The 16,891-nt window shown below is 48.3% G+C and overlaps 1 protein-coding gene across 1 annotated transcript in view; it reads left to right on the top strand.

Moving 5' to 3' along the window:
• The window catches only part of SRRM4 (serine/arginine repetitive matrix 4), a 176,716-nt gene extending 165,072 nt beyond the window's left edge, over window positions 1-11,644 (top strand). Inside the window, exons 9-13 of the mRNA XM_055405460.2 lie at window positions 2,540-2,844; window positions 5,440-5,643; window positions 8,526-8,636; window positions 9,601-9,741; window positions 11,174-11,644. Of these exons, the coding sequence (XP_055261435.1) occupies window positions 2,540-2,844; window positions 5,440-5,643; window positions 8,526-8,636; window positions 9,601-9,741; window positions 11,174-11,447 (1,035 nt within the window). The 3' untranslated portion in view covers window positions 11,448-11,644. The remainder of the gene's footprint in view (window positions 1-2,539; window positions 2,845-5,439; window positions 5,644-8,525; window positions 8,637-9,600; window positions 9,742-11,173) is intronic.
• The last annotated feature ends 5,247 nt before the right edge of the window (window positions 11,645-16,891 follow it).

The following is a 16,891-nucleotide window of genomic DNA, read 5'->3' as shown; positions in this document are numbered from 1 at the left end:
GCCTGACAGTCCAGGTTCCAGGGTCCAACTGCCTTGTGTGATGCGTTCTCAGTCCTGACAGAGGTGGTGGAAATACACATGTAACCACTGAACTCACAGAGGTGGTAAAGATTTGGCATCCAACCTGCAAACCAGAAGACAAAAAGGAGCTGAATGGAAAAGGGGTCTTTACATTAATTTTAAAAGAAATCTCACACTAGAAAGCCCCACTTGGGCAACCTGATTTTAAGATCCCTTGTCCCAGAGCAAAACAAGGCAGATTGTCCAATGGGAAGTGGCAGCCGCACTGGGTGAAAGTTGGTAAAGCTGGACCATCACCTCGTTGGTGTCCAAAGCCTCCTGGGAGAATCTGCAAAGGAAGTTCTGCCTCTCCAACTCCAGGAGCTGATATCCCAAGCTGGTGGAGCCATTGCTATTATTCTCACTGCTCCAGTCTCTGTATCTAACCCTCATGACCAGTTGCTGAGAAGACAGAAATAGTTCCTTAAGAAGTCCCTAGAGCCCCCCTTCTTTAGGCTCAAAGTTCATGGGAGAAACTGGGCAGGGGAAGCAGGCTTTTTATGGCGAGACCTATGCCAATACTTGCAGGGCCTGGGACAAGAGTATAGAAGGAGAAGCCACACACTAAATGTTTTTAAATCAAGACAGCAAACTTAGATGAAGTATGTTCTCCTATCTTGGCAAACATATCTTTGAAATGATCGGGAGAGTCAGATTTGGATTTAGAGCCTTGGACCCCTCAGAGTGCCGGACCACAACATGACAGTGTGGAGAGAATCTGCCCCAACGCCCTGGTCCCTCCCATTCTCCCCCCACATCTTGCTTCATCACCATGATGGACCTCTCACACATGCATATGGACACCTCAGTCCAAACATCCATCAGATAGCCATGTTTGGACCTACAAATGTGCACACTTGAAGCATGGTCTATCCCTGGGAAAACAGATCATGGAGAGCCTGAAGAGACCCTGGAAGGGGACTCAGCGGCCATTTAAACAGAGAATTCTGGGACTTCAGGTCTCCAGAGACTAATCTCAAGGAAAGATTTCCAGGTAGCCCCGCAGATTTCTTGACCCATGGGGATGGTTGTCACTGGAGGAGACCCAGGCAGAGGTCCCTCTTGCCCACAGCTAAGCATGGTATATTGATGGGGACCAGAACTGAGCTGAGACTGGTCTGAGTGTTTAAAGAAAACCATCCATTATACCTCTAAACACTCTACAGCCTTCCCAAGGGCTGGCTATCCATCACCTCCTTTACTTCTTCATCTATCCTAGATCAGCCACACCCAGGATCCTGGGGGCCCTTCTGCGTTCCCAGTCACCCCAAAGCCAAATCTCCAAGCCCCTCCCAAAGCCGTTTGTTACAAGCACACCCTCCCTGTGCCCCACCCCCATCTTGACCTCTCAGATTGATGCAAACTCTAGCCACCATCTGCATTGTCAGCAAGGGTTTCTTGATCCAACTTGGGCGTTAAGGGACTGACAAGGTTAGTGTTGATATGGCTTGAGGTCCCCTTACTGAGAAAGCCAGCCAGAAGTGATGCTTCACCTGTCAAGAACACTGAAAACCCAAAGTCCAAAGTTCAGGGCCAAGTGAGGATGTACAGAAAGGTGTGTGTTTTTACTTGTCATTTGCGACTCTAATGATGGACTCACCTTGCCCGCTCTTCCCTTTCTCTTACACCTTACCTACCTACTAAAGGAGGAGTTCTTGCTTGGTAAGTGGATATAATCCGCAAAGACATGAGAGAATTTATTAGAAGCCACTCGAGAGCCTTAGCTACCTTCTCCAGGGGGAAAGGACACACGCAAATATCCGTAGAGAGCTTTTTTTGTTTGTTTTCAGTCAGACAATTTGACTTCCATTTTTTTGTCCCCCCACCCTTTCTTTTCCCCTTTAGTTGAAAACTACTAAATATCATTTTGTGACCTTGACTTTATATTAAAAAAAAAACCCTCTCATCTTTATTTCATTTCTTTTCCCCATGTGATATTTGTTTAGGGTTCTATTTGGGCAACTTTTTCTTTAAGAGAAAAAAAAGTCAAATTCATTGAAGATTTGGTTGACATTTAAAATTTTGGCTTTATCTCCTTTTGTCGTTTTTAAGTTCAAGATGTATTTTTTCAGGCCCATAGCTTCCTTTCTTCCCCCTATCTTTTTTTATTTTTACTGTTGTTTTAGGTTAAGGGTGTTTACACACACCCCCTTTCTTTTGTCTCTTTTGTTTGAGTTAATTCATTAGAAATTTTGTATAATTTCCTTTTTCTTTCGTTTAATCTGGATCGCATGCTTTTTCTCTGCATGATACCTAAATCTTCCAGTTATCCTAGCAGGGGGTTTAAAAAAAAAAATAAAGATCTCCTTTCTGTGATTCTTTCAGGGATTTGTGCTTTTGTTTTTTGGCGTCTCTTCTTTCCTCTCCTCTCTCTTTCCTTTCGTTACAGTGCATCATGATGGTAAACATTTCTTGGTTATTTAGACGCAACCCACAGCCCCGGCACTCAGCAGTGTCCAATGGGTGTTTTTGCTTTCAGATCACTGGCTCGGGGTCTGCTGCTGACCTCTTTACCAAAACAGCCAGCCCGCTCACCACCTCCCGAGGACGCTCCCAGGAGTATGACTCAGGCAATGACACCTCCTCGCCACCCTCCACGCAAATCAGCTCAACCAGGTCTCGGGGTCAAGAGAAGGGCAGCCCCAGTGGGGGCCTAAGCAAGAGCCGGGACCCCAACAGTGGAAACACCTCTGATTCAGGGAACTCCTTCACCACTTCCTCACCCCAGAACAAGGGCGCCACTTTGGAGAACCTCTCCCCCACCAGCAGGGGCAGAGAGTCAAGGTCAGTGCACCTGGATGGGAGGATGGGAAGAGGGGTCCTGACTGAGCTCCACCATCTCAATCTCTCACCCTGGCACTGCACCACACACACACACACAGTCCAAGCCAGGAGACTTTTATTTGCAAAAGAGAGAGAAATTAGCATAATTTTTTGGGGAAAAAAAAAAATCAAGGAGATCAGCTTCAGGTATAGCTGGATCCAGGGTCTCAAAACTGTGTCATTGAGAAGTTGCCTTTCCCATTACTTCTCTTAGCTCTGCTTCCCCGCTCTTGGCTTTGTGCTCAAGCAGATCATCTCAAAGCATTGGCAAATATGCCATCCAGTTAGCCTGTCAATCTAGCCAGCCAATGGAAGGGAAATGCATCTTTTCCCAAAATTTCAGCAAACTATCAAGGCAAATGCTCATTGGCTCTGCCTAGTCCAGCTTGTTCACCCAAGACCAAACACACTGCCCAGAGGATGCTGTGTTCTTGGCTAGAATTTGTCACATGCCACCATGAGAGCTAATGAATCTTTCTGTGTACACTAAAATTGAAGAAAATCTGGTTCTCTGAAGGGAAAGCGGGGTACTGTTAATCAGAAGGAGGAATGGAAGTTGGGCAGGAAAAAAAAAAAAAGATGTCAATTTTATCAATAATTCCAGGAGAAAGTCTTAACATTAAGTCACTATCATTTAAAAATACACCAGTATATACTTTGAAGCTATTATGCCAGAAATACTGAGAACAGCAGTAACAACAGTAGCTATAATGTATGGAGCCCTGACTAAATGCTAGGTATTATGCCAGGGGCTTTCCGCAGATAATCTTCCTAAACTCCTTCTACAACCTTTATGGCATAGGTACTATTATAACTTTCTTTTAGCTAAGGGAGGAATTGAAGCTCAGAATAGTAAAGAAACTCAGTTAATAAGGGCTGGTACCAGGACTGAAAACAGATTTGTGTCTCCAGAACTGGAGTTAAGCCTGAACAGCATCTAGCAGGTACCTGCTTAATCTGATCTACATGGACAGCAGGATTAAATAATTTAGACCCAACCTTTCACTGTGAAATATAAATGATCTTTAAATCCATGGCTATTTATGTCATGTCAGCTATGAGCAGAGGGCAGAGTGGAAGAGACATCAGTTCTAAATCAGGGGAACCATAGACAGTAAAAGCGGGGGCTGGCAAGGGAGCAGGGACATAGCTTCAGAGCTGGACAGATCAGGACTTGAGACTCTGGGTGGCCTTTAGCAAGCAACTCACCCTTCTGAGTCTTCTCTGTAAATAAGCAGTAATAATAGTACCAACTTCCTAAGGTTGTTGGGGGAGTAAATGAGTTGATGCCTGTGAAGCACCCAGGATGCTAAGAGGCTCAGCATGTTTATTCCACAGCTATTTACTGATGATCTAGGACATAATGTCTCAGGCTCTGTCCTAGGTGTTGAGATACAGTGTCCAGAGAGACATGAGTTCTGTCTCCAGAAAGCTTGGTGTCTGGCTGAGGGAGATAACAGTAAGACCAGCAAGCCATGTAGGGGTGGGGGAGGCATTGGGGCTGGGGGTTGTGATTATACACTGGAGGTGACACAAGCAAACCAAAGGGAGTCGAAAGCCTGCAACCATTAGTAGGAATGGTCAAATGAAGAGGAAAGGGAACAGGGTTCCAGGCAGTGGGAATGTTCTAAGGCATGCAGACAAGCAAGGGAACAGGACCATTCCGGGAGAAACAAGTAATCCATTATGACTGCAGTCAAGAGAGGAAAGTGCCAGAGCTGAGACTGGAAGGTGAGCAGGGGCTGGGTCATGATAAAACCATATTAATGTGATTTGAACTTGACCCTTGGCCCAATCCAAATGAATATGTCCTTACTAAGAACCAACAGGAATCCAGCATGGCTCTAGGCAAGGTGAGGATATGACAGGACCCTGTCTTTTGTGTGAGTTTGAACAAGCCTCTACCCTTCTTTAGGTCTCCATTCCCCCATCTACAAAATGGGCTACACCAGTTTCCCGAACTTAAATCAGCCAGTTTTTGAGTTGTTCCATATCCAGATACTTCTGTTACTTTTATTTACTTTAGTAAACTCACCTTTTAATACAAAGAAACTTATAGTACTATCTTAAATAGAAAATATTGATCTCTTGTCCTAATAGAAGGCACCTGTGAAAATACATATGATTAAAACAAATTATTTTAGTTAGTTACAGTTGCCTACCCAAGGTTCTGAGTCTCAGGCCTGCTCTCTCTCTCTTTGCAAGTGTTAAAAGAGACAGTAAAAACCCACTAGTACCCAACCCAGGCTTTCTAATTAATATAATCAGAGAGACTGAAAAAGACAGGAGAGAACTAAATCTTGCACCGTGGGATTTGATCACACCCACCCTGCCCCCTCCCCTTTGGTGTGTTTTCTACTCTATCTCTACTCCTCTAACATCTGTGGTCTGGGAAATCTTTTCAGAGGTAATAAGAGGGGAAAGGTGGCAGGGGGTGAGGGGGGGCAGGTTGCAAGAGCACCACAGCCAAGGCAAAGGTAGGGAGGTGAGTATCAGCTCAGGACACCCCCAGACCAGTGGGCCAGCCAGTGCTAACAGTGGTTCTCCCCCATGCAGAGGACTTAAGTCACCATGTCTGGAATGCCCCGAGGTGAAGAAGTCCAATTTGGTCCCATCCACAGCCCGGAGCTCCCCCATGAGAGGGTGCTCACGAAGCTCCTCCTATGCCAGCACACGCTCCTCCAGCCACTCCTCCCGATCCCCAAACCCCAGAGCCTCCCCCAGGTACACCAGGAGCCGATCCACCTCCTCTGGGAAAAGGTGAGTGCGGTTTTGACCTGGACTCTTAAGCTAGCTAGGGTAACTAGAGATGTCCTTTGACCCCCAAGGAACAGGAATCGAACAGATTTGAGTTCAAATACCCATTCTATCCATCACTAACTGACGGTGTCAGTTAACCTCTCTGATCCGTAGTTTCCTCCCCTACTGAAATGAAAACTGTAACATATCTTACCCTGAAGGATTGTCCTGAGGACTGTTAAACACTTAAATCAGTACTTGGAACATAATATCAGTTTTGATTGTTGTTATTGTCATGAGGATCCACTCAGGTGTATCAATTATCTTCTGCTGCGTAAAAATTGCCCCCAGGCATCCCTGGTGGTCCAGTGGTTAAGACTCTGTGCTTCCACTGCAGGGGGCACGGGTTCCATCCCTGGTTAGGGAACTAAGATCCTACATGCCATGGAGCACAACCAAAAAAAAAAAAAAAAGCCCCCAAATGTAGCATCCTTATCAGTGAGTTTTGACTTCATTCCTGATTCTGTGGGTCAGCAGTTTGGGCTGAACTCAGCTGAGTGGTTCTTCTATTCCATCTTGGGTTCACATATGTGTCTTCCATCAGCTGGTGGGTTGGCTGGGGGCTGGCTTGTTTGGATGACCCCAGCTGATTCATCTCTGCTCCATGTGGCCTCCCATCTTCTAGCACGTTTGTCTGGGCTTATTCACGTGGTGATGGCAGTGTTTCAAAAGACAGCAGTAGTATGCAAGTCCTCAACTTGGAACAAGCATGATCTCTTCAACCATTTCCTTAGCCACTGCAAGTCACAAGACCAATCCAGATAGATATAAGGGATGCTCCTCTTAGGGGGAGGAACTGCAGAGTCGTCTTGCAAGGGGCATGGATACAAGGAGAAGAATGGTGCCTATCTTTGCATTTTACCACTCAATTCCAATAACCATTGATTATTACTTGATTTTCTCATGTGGAATAATGATACAGCAGAATGCAGAGACATGAGGTCTCAGGAATTGGAAGATTGCATCCAATCTAATCAACCCATGGCTTCATGGAGTCCAGTGTACCTCTACAAACAAGAACTTCCAACAGCAACCAGACTGTTCCTCTGTTGCAACCATATAATCAAAACACAGTTACTTATGTAGGTGTTTACCTCAAGACCAGTTCATTCAGAATAAGGGGTCAAAGAATTCAACATGATAGAGTGACATAAATAGAAGAAAAAATCAGGCAAAATGGAAAATGAAGGAGAGAAATAGAATTAAATCAGGAGCAAGGTTAACTCCCAATGGCAGGTTCTACCTTTCTGTATAGTCAGCCCTCTGTACTTGGGAGTTTCACATCCCTATTTATGAAAGACCAGTGTATTCAATGTACTCTGCCATTTTATAAAAGGTACTTGAGCGTCTACAGATTTCGTTATCTACAGGGGCTCCTGGAACCAGTCCCCCACAGGTACTGAGGGATGGCAGTAGTCAATATGGAGGTGTGCTGCAAATGTGACTCTAAGCTCCCTGGCAGATGAAAATGGGAAATTGTTCCTTTACATTATAAACAAAAAAGATAAAAATTGAACTAGCTGCCTAGAAGAGCAGTTATTTCTGATTTTTAAGTATGAAAAATGACTCATCTGGTTCCACAGAAAAAGGACAGTATGTACCACAGTAGATAGAAATGCCTGACATCCTTTCAAAGTGTCCAAAAACATGTTTCATCTTCACACTCTTTACTAACGTCTCTCATTAAATGGGGAAAGAGCAAGATGGCAAAAGCAAATTTTTCGGGGGCCACAGCTGGACACTATTGTCCCAGGAGCTGTTCCTTGTCCACACTCCTTTCCTCGCCCTGGAGAGTATGTAAGAACAGAGTCCCAGAGCGATAGTTATTATGATCTCCTAAGAAAGTAGGAAGGGACTAAGGAACACCTAGGTGAGGGCACGTTAAAGCAAGACTTCTTTTCAAATTCAAAATAGGAAAACTTTGGAGAGTGTCCCCCCTACTCATCCCTGTGCCCATGGCAGACATTGCTAATCCATCACAGTGCTCTTTCCCACTGAACACAGACACGGCCACATAATCCCTCCCAACCCTAGCAGGAACAACTAGCAGATCAAGGCATCAATTGTGAAATGAAAATTACTTTTAAGACTGAGGAAGCAGGGTAGATGTTTCCGGGAAACTGGTGGAGAAACCAAGGGACTGGTTTCTCTAAAAGTGGGAGGCATTAGCAAGAGGGAAGAAGTCTGGAAACAACATAGGGGCTAGTAATTTGGATGCACACAGCATCGTCTAGCAGAAGTCAGGAACATCTTGTAGCCAAACAGACATGGATCCAAACCCCCTACTAGCTGAGTGACCTTGAACAAATCACATCATCTCTCTCTGCCTCTGTGTCCCCATCTATAGAATGGGATTGATAACAGTCTAACCCTAGGAAGTGCTGAGGATTAAATGGGATAATATACACAAAACATTTAGTTCAAAATCCAGCACATAGTAAAATACATAATAATCATATAATAATAAACATTTCCTGTGTGCTGGGTGTACACCAAAATGCTAAGTAATTTACCCTAATTTACTTGTTTAATTGACAATTCTAATTGGGTAAGTACTTTTACCATTTTACAGATCAGAAAAGTGGCCCAGAGAAGTGAAATCACCTACCCAAGGTCACACAGCTACCAAATGGCCAGGATAGGAAGAACTCAATAAAGGGAAGTTGTTGATATTATTATTAACCATCCAAAAGGGAGGGGATTTCATCCTTAGGTAAGGGCTTGGGTTCCTCCGCCTAACCTCCAGAAATAAAAAGGCCCACCAGCTGAATAAAACGCTAGACAGACGGGGCAAGCCCGGCGGAGCTCAGCAGGCCCCTCAGCGGCTGTCTGCTCTCCTCTAGGTCCTCCTCGCGCTCTCCCAGCTATTCCTCCAAGTCTGGCAAGAGAAGCCCACCTAGCAGAAGCTCTAGGTCGCGCCGCAGCCCAAGCTACTCCCGCTACAGTCCCAGCAGGTACAGGCCCCGCCCCCAGGCTCTGACCCAGCTCCTCGAGCTAGGCTCCACCTCCGGCCATGCTCCTTTGCTCAGGTCCAGAATCTGCCTGCAATGCAGGAGACCTTGGTTCGATTCTTGGGCCGGGAAGATCCTCTGGAGCAGGGAGAGGCTACCCACTCCAGTATTCTTGGGCTTCCCTGGTGGCTCAGCTGGTAAAGAATCCGCCTGCTGCAGGAGACCTGGGTTTGATCCCTTTGTTGGGAAGATCCTCTGGAGAAGGGAACAGCTACCCACTCTAGAATTCTGGCCTGGAGAATTTCATGGACTGTATAGTCCATGGGCTCACAAAGAGTAGGACACGACTGAGCGACTCACTCCCCCACTCCTCTCCCGCATCATCTCTCTGGAGCATCTCCCTAGCTCTGCTCAGTTCCTCTCAGGCCAAGCCCCGCCCGTTTATGGATGGGAAGATGACTCATCTTTCCTAGTGGTTCCCTATGTCCTATCCGAGCGGCGGTGAGGTCCCCAGAACTTCCCTGCATCCTCATGTACTTACCCTAAACCCTCAGCCACACCCCGGAATTCATATCCCCAGCCCTCAGCCTCTTCACACACCTAGTACTGCCCCACACCCCTATATCCAGAGCCCCTAATTCTCACTTCTTACTCGGCACCTGGGCCCACCCACCTAACCTTCATATCCTGACCCCTGCAATGCCCACCTTCAAATGCCGACACCCCTCCCCACGCCCAGCTGTACCCCTCCTCAGTAGCCAGTCATCCACGTAGACTCTCCCATAGCTATGCTATCTTCCCTCCGGCCTCCCTGGGGGCCCCCTTGCTGATCTTGTCCCCTGCCCCAGCGGGGCAGGTTACAGTGGGCAGGAGGGCAAAGTGGGTGCCCTTCTCCCACACGCTCACACCGAAAAAGGCAGGGCAGCCTCAGCTCCCCGGTAACCACCCCGTCACCGCACCCCTTCAGGGAGCGGAACCCCAAGTACAGCGAGAAGGATTCGCAGCAACGCGAGCGCGAGCGAGCGCGGCGGAGACGTCGGTCCTACTCGCCCATGCGGAAGCGCCGGAGAGACTCCCCGAGCCACCTGGAGGCGCGGAGGATAACGAGGTGAGGCCAGGAAGCCCGGTACCACCTCCAGCTCACTTGCACTCCCTTCCCACCCGCCCACCCGCTGGAGCCTCCTTTGGGCTGCATTTCGGGACTATAGGAGCTCAGGGACCTCCCCAACCGTTGAAAAGAGGTTTCAGTTCAAAGCCCGGGGCGAGTCAGCACCCCGCCATCCAGAGGGCTTGCCAGAAGGGGGCGGGGCGGTGGGCGGGGCTGCAATGAGGTGGAGATGGCCTGAGGAATCGGGTGTGGCCGGAACCTGCGGAAGCTGCCGGGGTGCCACTGGCAGGGACCGTAGAATGAGGTCTGGCCTTGCAACGGGGGACGCGAGCAAGGAACTGAACGGGGATATTGCATGGGGGTGGAGCCAGGCAGTGGCAACAGACCTCCACCCTTAGACCCACGCCCCCAGATGCAAGGCTTGAATACAACCGTAGGTAATTATACCCTGAACGTCAGACTTGGTAGGTAAAGATTGCTGTAACAGGTAAAGTCTTAGATGAGAAAAGCCCTCGAAGAGAATCCTGAAGTCTGAGAATCCTCAGGCCTTGAAATGGAGAGAATGGCTGAATGCTGCCCTAAAAATGGCTCTTGAAAATTGGTGGGTCTTTCCCCTGGTCCTCCAAGGGTCAGCTACTCAGTCCAAAGACCCACAAGGAAAGGAGAATCCTGGCTGCCCATGCCTTCTCCCTAGAGATGACCTGAAGGGGAAAAAGAGCTTGTGCCCCAGACGGTAAGGCAGGTAATGGCGTCATCTTCTCAGATGTCTCACTGAACAGCCTGCCTTGGCCTGGGGTATGGTGGGAGCCCTGCACTCACTGCCTTGACTTTCAGAGGTATCCTTGGAGTGGACTTGGAGAAAGGCTAAGAAAAAGGGACTGGTGTTTCCAAAGGCTTTTTGGGTTCTGTACTCAACCCCAAATAATCTACCTGAGTGAATCCATTCAATGTTTCCCAAACTTCCATCACCCACCACTTTTGCCTTGTCTGATTAAGTGTACTGTTTACTTGATTTTCTTTAAATAGAAAGGCGTTTTTTTTAGGTCCATACATTTATTTCAAAATGAAACTTGATACACTACAATAAATAGAAAAATCAACCTCTTTTGCCATAAATAGAAGGTTCTAGTAAAAATAAAAATAGTAAAACAAAACTGTGATTAAAGTTGAGGTGTAGATTCTGTGGCCAGCTGGATGCTCTCTCTGAGCCCGGCCTTGCTATGTTAAAAAAGCGAGATTATCACTTTTCAAAGCATATCAGCACTAGACTGAGACCACCTCCTTGATGTTCTCAGGACTGCAAGGGAAGAGTAACAGGAATTTTTTTTCCCCCTAAGGAGCTGGGACATGTCTCCTGGGACAATCCCTGTGCTCCCAGGATTGCAGCTGGGAGGAGTCCTGCCCTGACGCTTTCCCCCTCTGATCTCTGCAGTGCCCGGAAACGTCCCATCCCCTACTACCGGCCCAGCCCCTCTTCGTCCAGTGGCCTCAGCAGCACCTCCTCCTGGTACAGCAGCAGCAGCAGCCGCTCAGCCAGCCGAAGCTACTCCCGGAGCCGCAGCCGCAGCCGGAGCAGGACCCTCACTAGCAGCAGCTGCAGCTCCCGTAGCCCCAGCCTGGGCTCCCGGAGCCGGAGCCGGAGTCGAAGTCGGAGTCGGAGTGGGAGCTACAGCTCAGCAGACAGCTACTCCAGTATGAGGCGCTAAGCCAGGGCCCTCCCATGAGCCCACTGCCTGTGGGGCCCCTTTCACTCTGGCAGCCTCCCCAACTCCCTGCCCACCCTGCCTTCTCCTTGGTGACAGACAGCCTTGAGGGCTCCTAGGCCCTCTCCTTCCTGCTCTCCTGGGGAGGAGGAAAGGAGGGTGTGGGGCCTCAGTCTCGATGTGGAACTGCTGGGAGCCTCCACCACACCCCCTGGGGCTCAGCTCAGGCCTGAGCATGTATAGAAGACTATCTTCTTTTGGCACAGAAAAGCCTCAACGGTTTGTAAGGAGCAATGAGTCCATGATCAGAAGTTTGGGTCTGGCCAGGAAAATGTAGAGAGAGTTCTGCTAACCCACTGCTGCCAGGCTGCATACCGAAGACCAGTGGTATTTATCACACCTGTCCTCATTCTCCTTTCATCCAATCTCGCTCGTGGCTACACGTGTATGGACCCCCATGGATCCCATGGGGTAAGGGGTGGATATTAGAAGAGAGCAGGGCGGTTCAGGTCCAGGAGAGGGGATCAAGAGTTTTAGCTCCCCACATAGGCCAGAGCAAATGCTGAAAGGCTATTGGGTCCTAGAAAGGGGGACACGTGACTAGGGGACATGGACATTTCACTTGGTAGTAGGTGTCAGGAGATAGGAGATGGACTCTCTGGTCATGAGTGTAGAAGCAAGGAGGGGGCACTAAGTCCACTGTTCCCAGTATCTCCTTGTGGTCAGGAAGAGGAGCCCAGTAGTTTCTATCCATGGAGAGGCCACCATGCCATTTACACAAAATGCCTCTTGGTGGTCCACAGGGACCACGTGACCTCTGAGAAAGGACACAACGGACAGTCAGGACAGCTTGGTCTGCAACCCCACTTCCCAAGTTTGCCTCGGCCCCAGTAGCTGGCAACAACTTAATTCCACGGGACCATCTGCTGAACATTCCCCAGGGCCGTGGCCAGCTGCCAGTCCCCAGCGCCAGCCAGTCTGGCCTTACCCTCTGGTTGGCGCCTGCCTGCCCCCTCCCCACTGCCCAGACTGCTGCACCCTGGATCCTACCCACTGCAGCCAAGCACCCACTCACCGACCTACCACCCTCAGCCTAAGTCACCCATTTTGCCCCTCAGGAATTTTGCCAGGATGGGGCACAGATCCAAATACAGAGAGTCTGGGGGAAAGGAGGTTAGATGCTCCGAAGCTCCTGCTGGTTTCCAGAGTTCTTACCAGCTTGGGAAAAGCCCCACCCTCATTTCTGCCCTCACCCCACTTCCCCGCCCCCACCCCCACCCGGGGCTGGGCAGTGAGGGTAAGCTGATCTCCAACACACAAACACCACCAGCTGCTTCACCCACGGAGGGCACTAAGAACAGGAGCATGAGGGAGAAGATCCTTAAAATAAACTCTGGGGCATCCCCCTCACCAGCTGACTGGCTTTCCGGAGCCTTGTGGGTGAGATTCCAGTTTGTGGTGGCAACAGCAGCAGGGCAGGGCATGAAGGGGGAGGGTGAGAGGGACAGTCCCCAGCTTCGAAACCTGGGGCTTTGGGAAGCAGAGAACCACATATTCTTTATCCCTTGTACCCCGAGGAGGGGAAACATTTGAAAAAAAAAAATCCTGTTTCTTAGAAGCAGTGATGTCCTTCCTCCCCAATCTCTCCCATCGCATCAGCCTGTGGGGCCAGAACCTGCCCTGCAACCATTCGGAAAGCCCTTCCTCCACCAGAAGAGGGGAGCCAGGCACCGGGGCAGCAGTGGGGGACCCGGCCTTTCCATGATGCCCGCTGGCCCAGAACTGGGCCCCACCCGCCAAGACCAATGGATGCCAGCACGGTCACTGCAGAAGGCCTGATGGCAGGTGCCTGGGACAGGGGCAGGTGCCCTGGGAGGGCCTGTACAGCAACTGTAAATAACCCTCTTCCCCACCCAGGAGCCCGAACTGGACTCCAGTCTCCATGGAAACAAAGGCTTTCTGGAGCCACGGAACCTCCTTAGCAGGAGAGCAGTGAAAGACTCAAGAGCCCCTGTCCAGACTGCCTTCATCCACGCAATTCTGGGGGACCATTTTTGCCTGGGGCTCCTAGCTAAACTCTTATTTATTTATTTATGTTTATTTATTTATTTATGGGATTCCCTCTGCCTCCCTCTCTTTTTCTCTCGGTTGCCATTAGCAGTATTCAAGTATTTATTTATTTATATGGAGAGGGTGTGTGTATCTGTGTGTGTGTGTGGTGTGTGTGTTTGGGGAGGAGGGGAAACTTCTAAAGTATTTTTGTGCATCTCTCTTTTTTTCCCCCCTCATGTCTCTATGGATGGGATTTGAGAGGCTGGACGTGGGTGGGGATTTTTGCCTTTTCCCTGAAGGGGAGAGACTTAGAGCTCTACACTTGGAACACACTGGAGGTGGCACAGAAGCACTTCAGGCCAAAGATTCATGACTAAGTCCAAGCTGGGTGAAGTTCAGGCCTGCACCCCAGTCCCCTGGCTACCAGTTACCTAACTGACGTACCAGAAAGATGAAAATGGTCAAGAAGCTTATGAGCTAAGGTGCTGACCTGACACTGTAGAGTCATAGCTGACATGGGGGTTAGAGTCTAAAGTTAGCACATAAGGCAAAAGCTTCAAAGTCTAAATCATCTGTGAAAGACCTTTAGGGAGGCACCCAGTGTAAGACATATGTGCACCTCTGAATCTCACCCTTATTCCAGGGAATATGTTTGTGGGTGAGGTCATTTGCTCTTCTGAGCCTAAGCTAAGTGTTTTCATAAAAGTTACACATACTTCTTAAATCCCCCTTAGCTAATTTCTCCCCATCCTCTGTGAGCTCAGGGTTGCCCTAGTGACACGGTATCAGCCATCCTGAGAGAGAGAGACAAACCCAAAGCAAAAGCCTTTTTCTGTGACCTCAGGAGAGAGCATACTACTATTTCTGAAGTTGGAAAACAAAATGAAAGGAGCAGCCGGAGGTTCCCCCCGCCCCCAACCCGCGCGAGAAGGCCATTTCAAAACCTGTCTTGGGAACCAGGATCCAGAGGTCTTGACCAGCCCTGGCTCTCTCACCCACTAGCAGCTGAATAGTGAGGGTGCCCGCCTTTTCCAAAGTCACTCTTCATTGCCTTGGCATGGCCAGCTCGCCTGGTCCGGCTTTGGGTTTGGTGAGACTTTTTCAACATCCCTGATTGTTTTCCCTGGCAATGTGACTTTACTCTGTTCTAACCCAAGCAAAGGAGTACCCCTAACCTGGGAAAGCTTGCAAGAACTTAAATGCCTCCTGGGAGAAAATCTGCCCTTCACTGTCACTTGGTATGTTTCTCAAATTTCCTTTACATTTCCTTTTCTTTCCATTCAAAAATAAAACTCTTATTGGGGCACCAGTAAACCTCGTTTAACCAGCACCCCCACCCCTGGCACTGCTGTTTCTCTGCATCCTTCACCCTCAGTACACTTCTGCTTCCAGGGGATGATACAGACATCCTGAAACCTGTTCATGCTGAGGACTTCCTTTTTTTTTTATTGGAGGCTAATTATTTTACAATATTATATTGGTTGGTTTTAGTATGGGAAATGGGAGGGAGATGTGGCTTGAGGTCAAGTAACATGCAGCCCTTTGACCCTCCTGCTCTGGATAGACCCTGGATGTGTGGAGCTAGGCAAATTGCTTCTTTTCTCTGGGCCAAAGTTTCCACCTTTGAGAAGTGGAGGAGTTTTTGAGATACAAGCCAGAATGTTGACCTGAGGCCTGGGCAATTCTTCAAAGACCTAATGAGTTCACTGAGACTTAGAGAAAAAAGGAAAATATCCTCAGACATTTTTAGGAGGTTCTCAATCATGAAAATAAAGCCTAAAAGCAATGTGTGAACTCCCATTAGTGGATTCAGAAAAGTGAATTCAAATCCCCCACCCTAGAACATTCTAGTTGATCCAGGTTGGACTGCATTTCTGTCTCCATCTGTTCCCTTCTTTGAAGGAAAGTCAGTCTTTCAGAAACAAAACACACAAATTATGATGTTTGAAAGACACGAGGCTCTCAGTCTCAGAGCCCCCATCACTTTATTTACCGAGACCCATCTTCCTTTCCAAAGGCTTTGCTTGAAGAGGTGAATATTTGGGGTGTTCCCAAAGGTTCGAAAGTCCATTTTTTTCTTCTCAAGTCTCATTTTTATCTTTTCTTTTGCTGTATTCCTTTTCACAAGTATTCAAAATAGCCTCACGTGCTTTACTTTCTTTTCCAGCTGAATAGAAAATTGTGTCTGATTTAAAAAAAAAACAACAGAATCCTCAAACTATATCCCTTCCGTTGGCCAACGGTGTCCAGCTGAGGACCTTAGGGTAGATACAGTGTCAACCGAGCAATGCTTTGTTGCGTCCTCTTCCCTCTCTGCACCCATGGGCCAGTGATACCGATGGGGTTGTCTTCTCCCCTCTGTGGCTGTTTTTTTGCATTATTTTTGGTTTTCTGAGGGTTTTTTGGGTTTGTTTCTTGTTGGTAGTTGTTTTGCATTGTAAATACCGTGATGGGGGCCCCTCATCAGAACATGGCTTAATGAATAATTTATTTCCTATTTATTGAGTGGTATTGGGAGAGGTGAGAGACCACCTCTTCTCCGGAAATGTTATTGGAAATCAGTCTGTCTCACAGCTCCACTGTCTGTGGTGGGGACGTTCTTGCCCAGGTAATGAATGAGTGCTGGAATCACCCGGGAAATTGGAATTGGCAGAAACGGAGGCTTCAGTCATACAAATCAAGCTCAAATGGAACTAAAACACTGGTTATCTCTGGAAAAACCTCATTTAGATGGAAATTAATTGAAGAATGAAATGCCTGTGCACAAACCAACTTCTATTAAAAAGTCACAACTCCTTGAAAGAGAGAGGGAGCGAAAAAAAGAGAATAAAAATTGTAATTCCTTTTCTCCGGCCAAGAAAAGCTATGCCTCATCTTCTAACGAGCCGAACCAGAGAGACTGGAACAGCATTCTTGTGCGGTTCTCTTGCCTCTATGTGTCTGTCTGGGTGAAATGGAGTGGTTCTCAGGCCTCAGTCTTATCATCTGTAAAATGAATCTTGGCCTAAGTGTTCTTGGTAGGGTGGAGGGAAGGGTTCTAACTCCGAGGCGGTGAGTTCCAGACTGTCAGATGTAGAATCCCTCATGTCTTCTGCTGCCTATGGGTTGAAGGGTCAGAAGAAAATGAAGAGCAGGGTGTGGACTTAATTTGCAGAGTGAGTTGGGAGTAGCTGAGTCCTGGCAGAAACAGGAGACCTCCAGGTTCTGGCACCTGGGAACTTCTGTGGCCTGGTGAAAGCCCTCTGTATGAGCTTGAATGTCTCTCCAAGCCCAACCATCCAGCATATTCAAAGGACAGGCCCGGATGGCTTTGCCGTGCTCTGGATTTCAGATCCCGTGTATTGTCAGGCCAGATTTTGTGCAGTTGCTCAAACCAGCTAGTGAGACTAGTCATG

The sequence above is a fragment of the Moschus berezovskii genome, chromosome 19 (genome assembly GCF_049115385.1).
Source record: "Moschus berezovskii isolate FMDL1 chromosome 19, NW_MosBer_1.0, whole genome shotgun sequence".
Taxonomy (NCBI): Eukaryota; Metazoa; Chordata; class Mammalia; order Artiodactyla; family Moschidae; genus Moschus; species Moschus berezovskii.
This window is presented reverse-complemented; position numbering and strand designations above follow the sequence as displayed.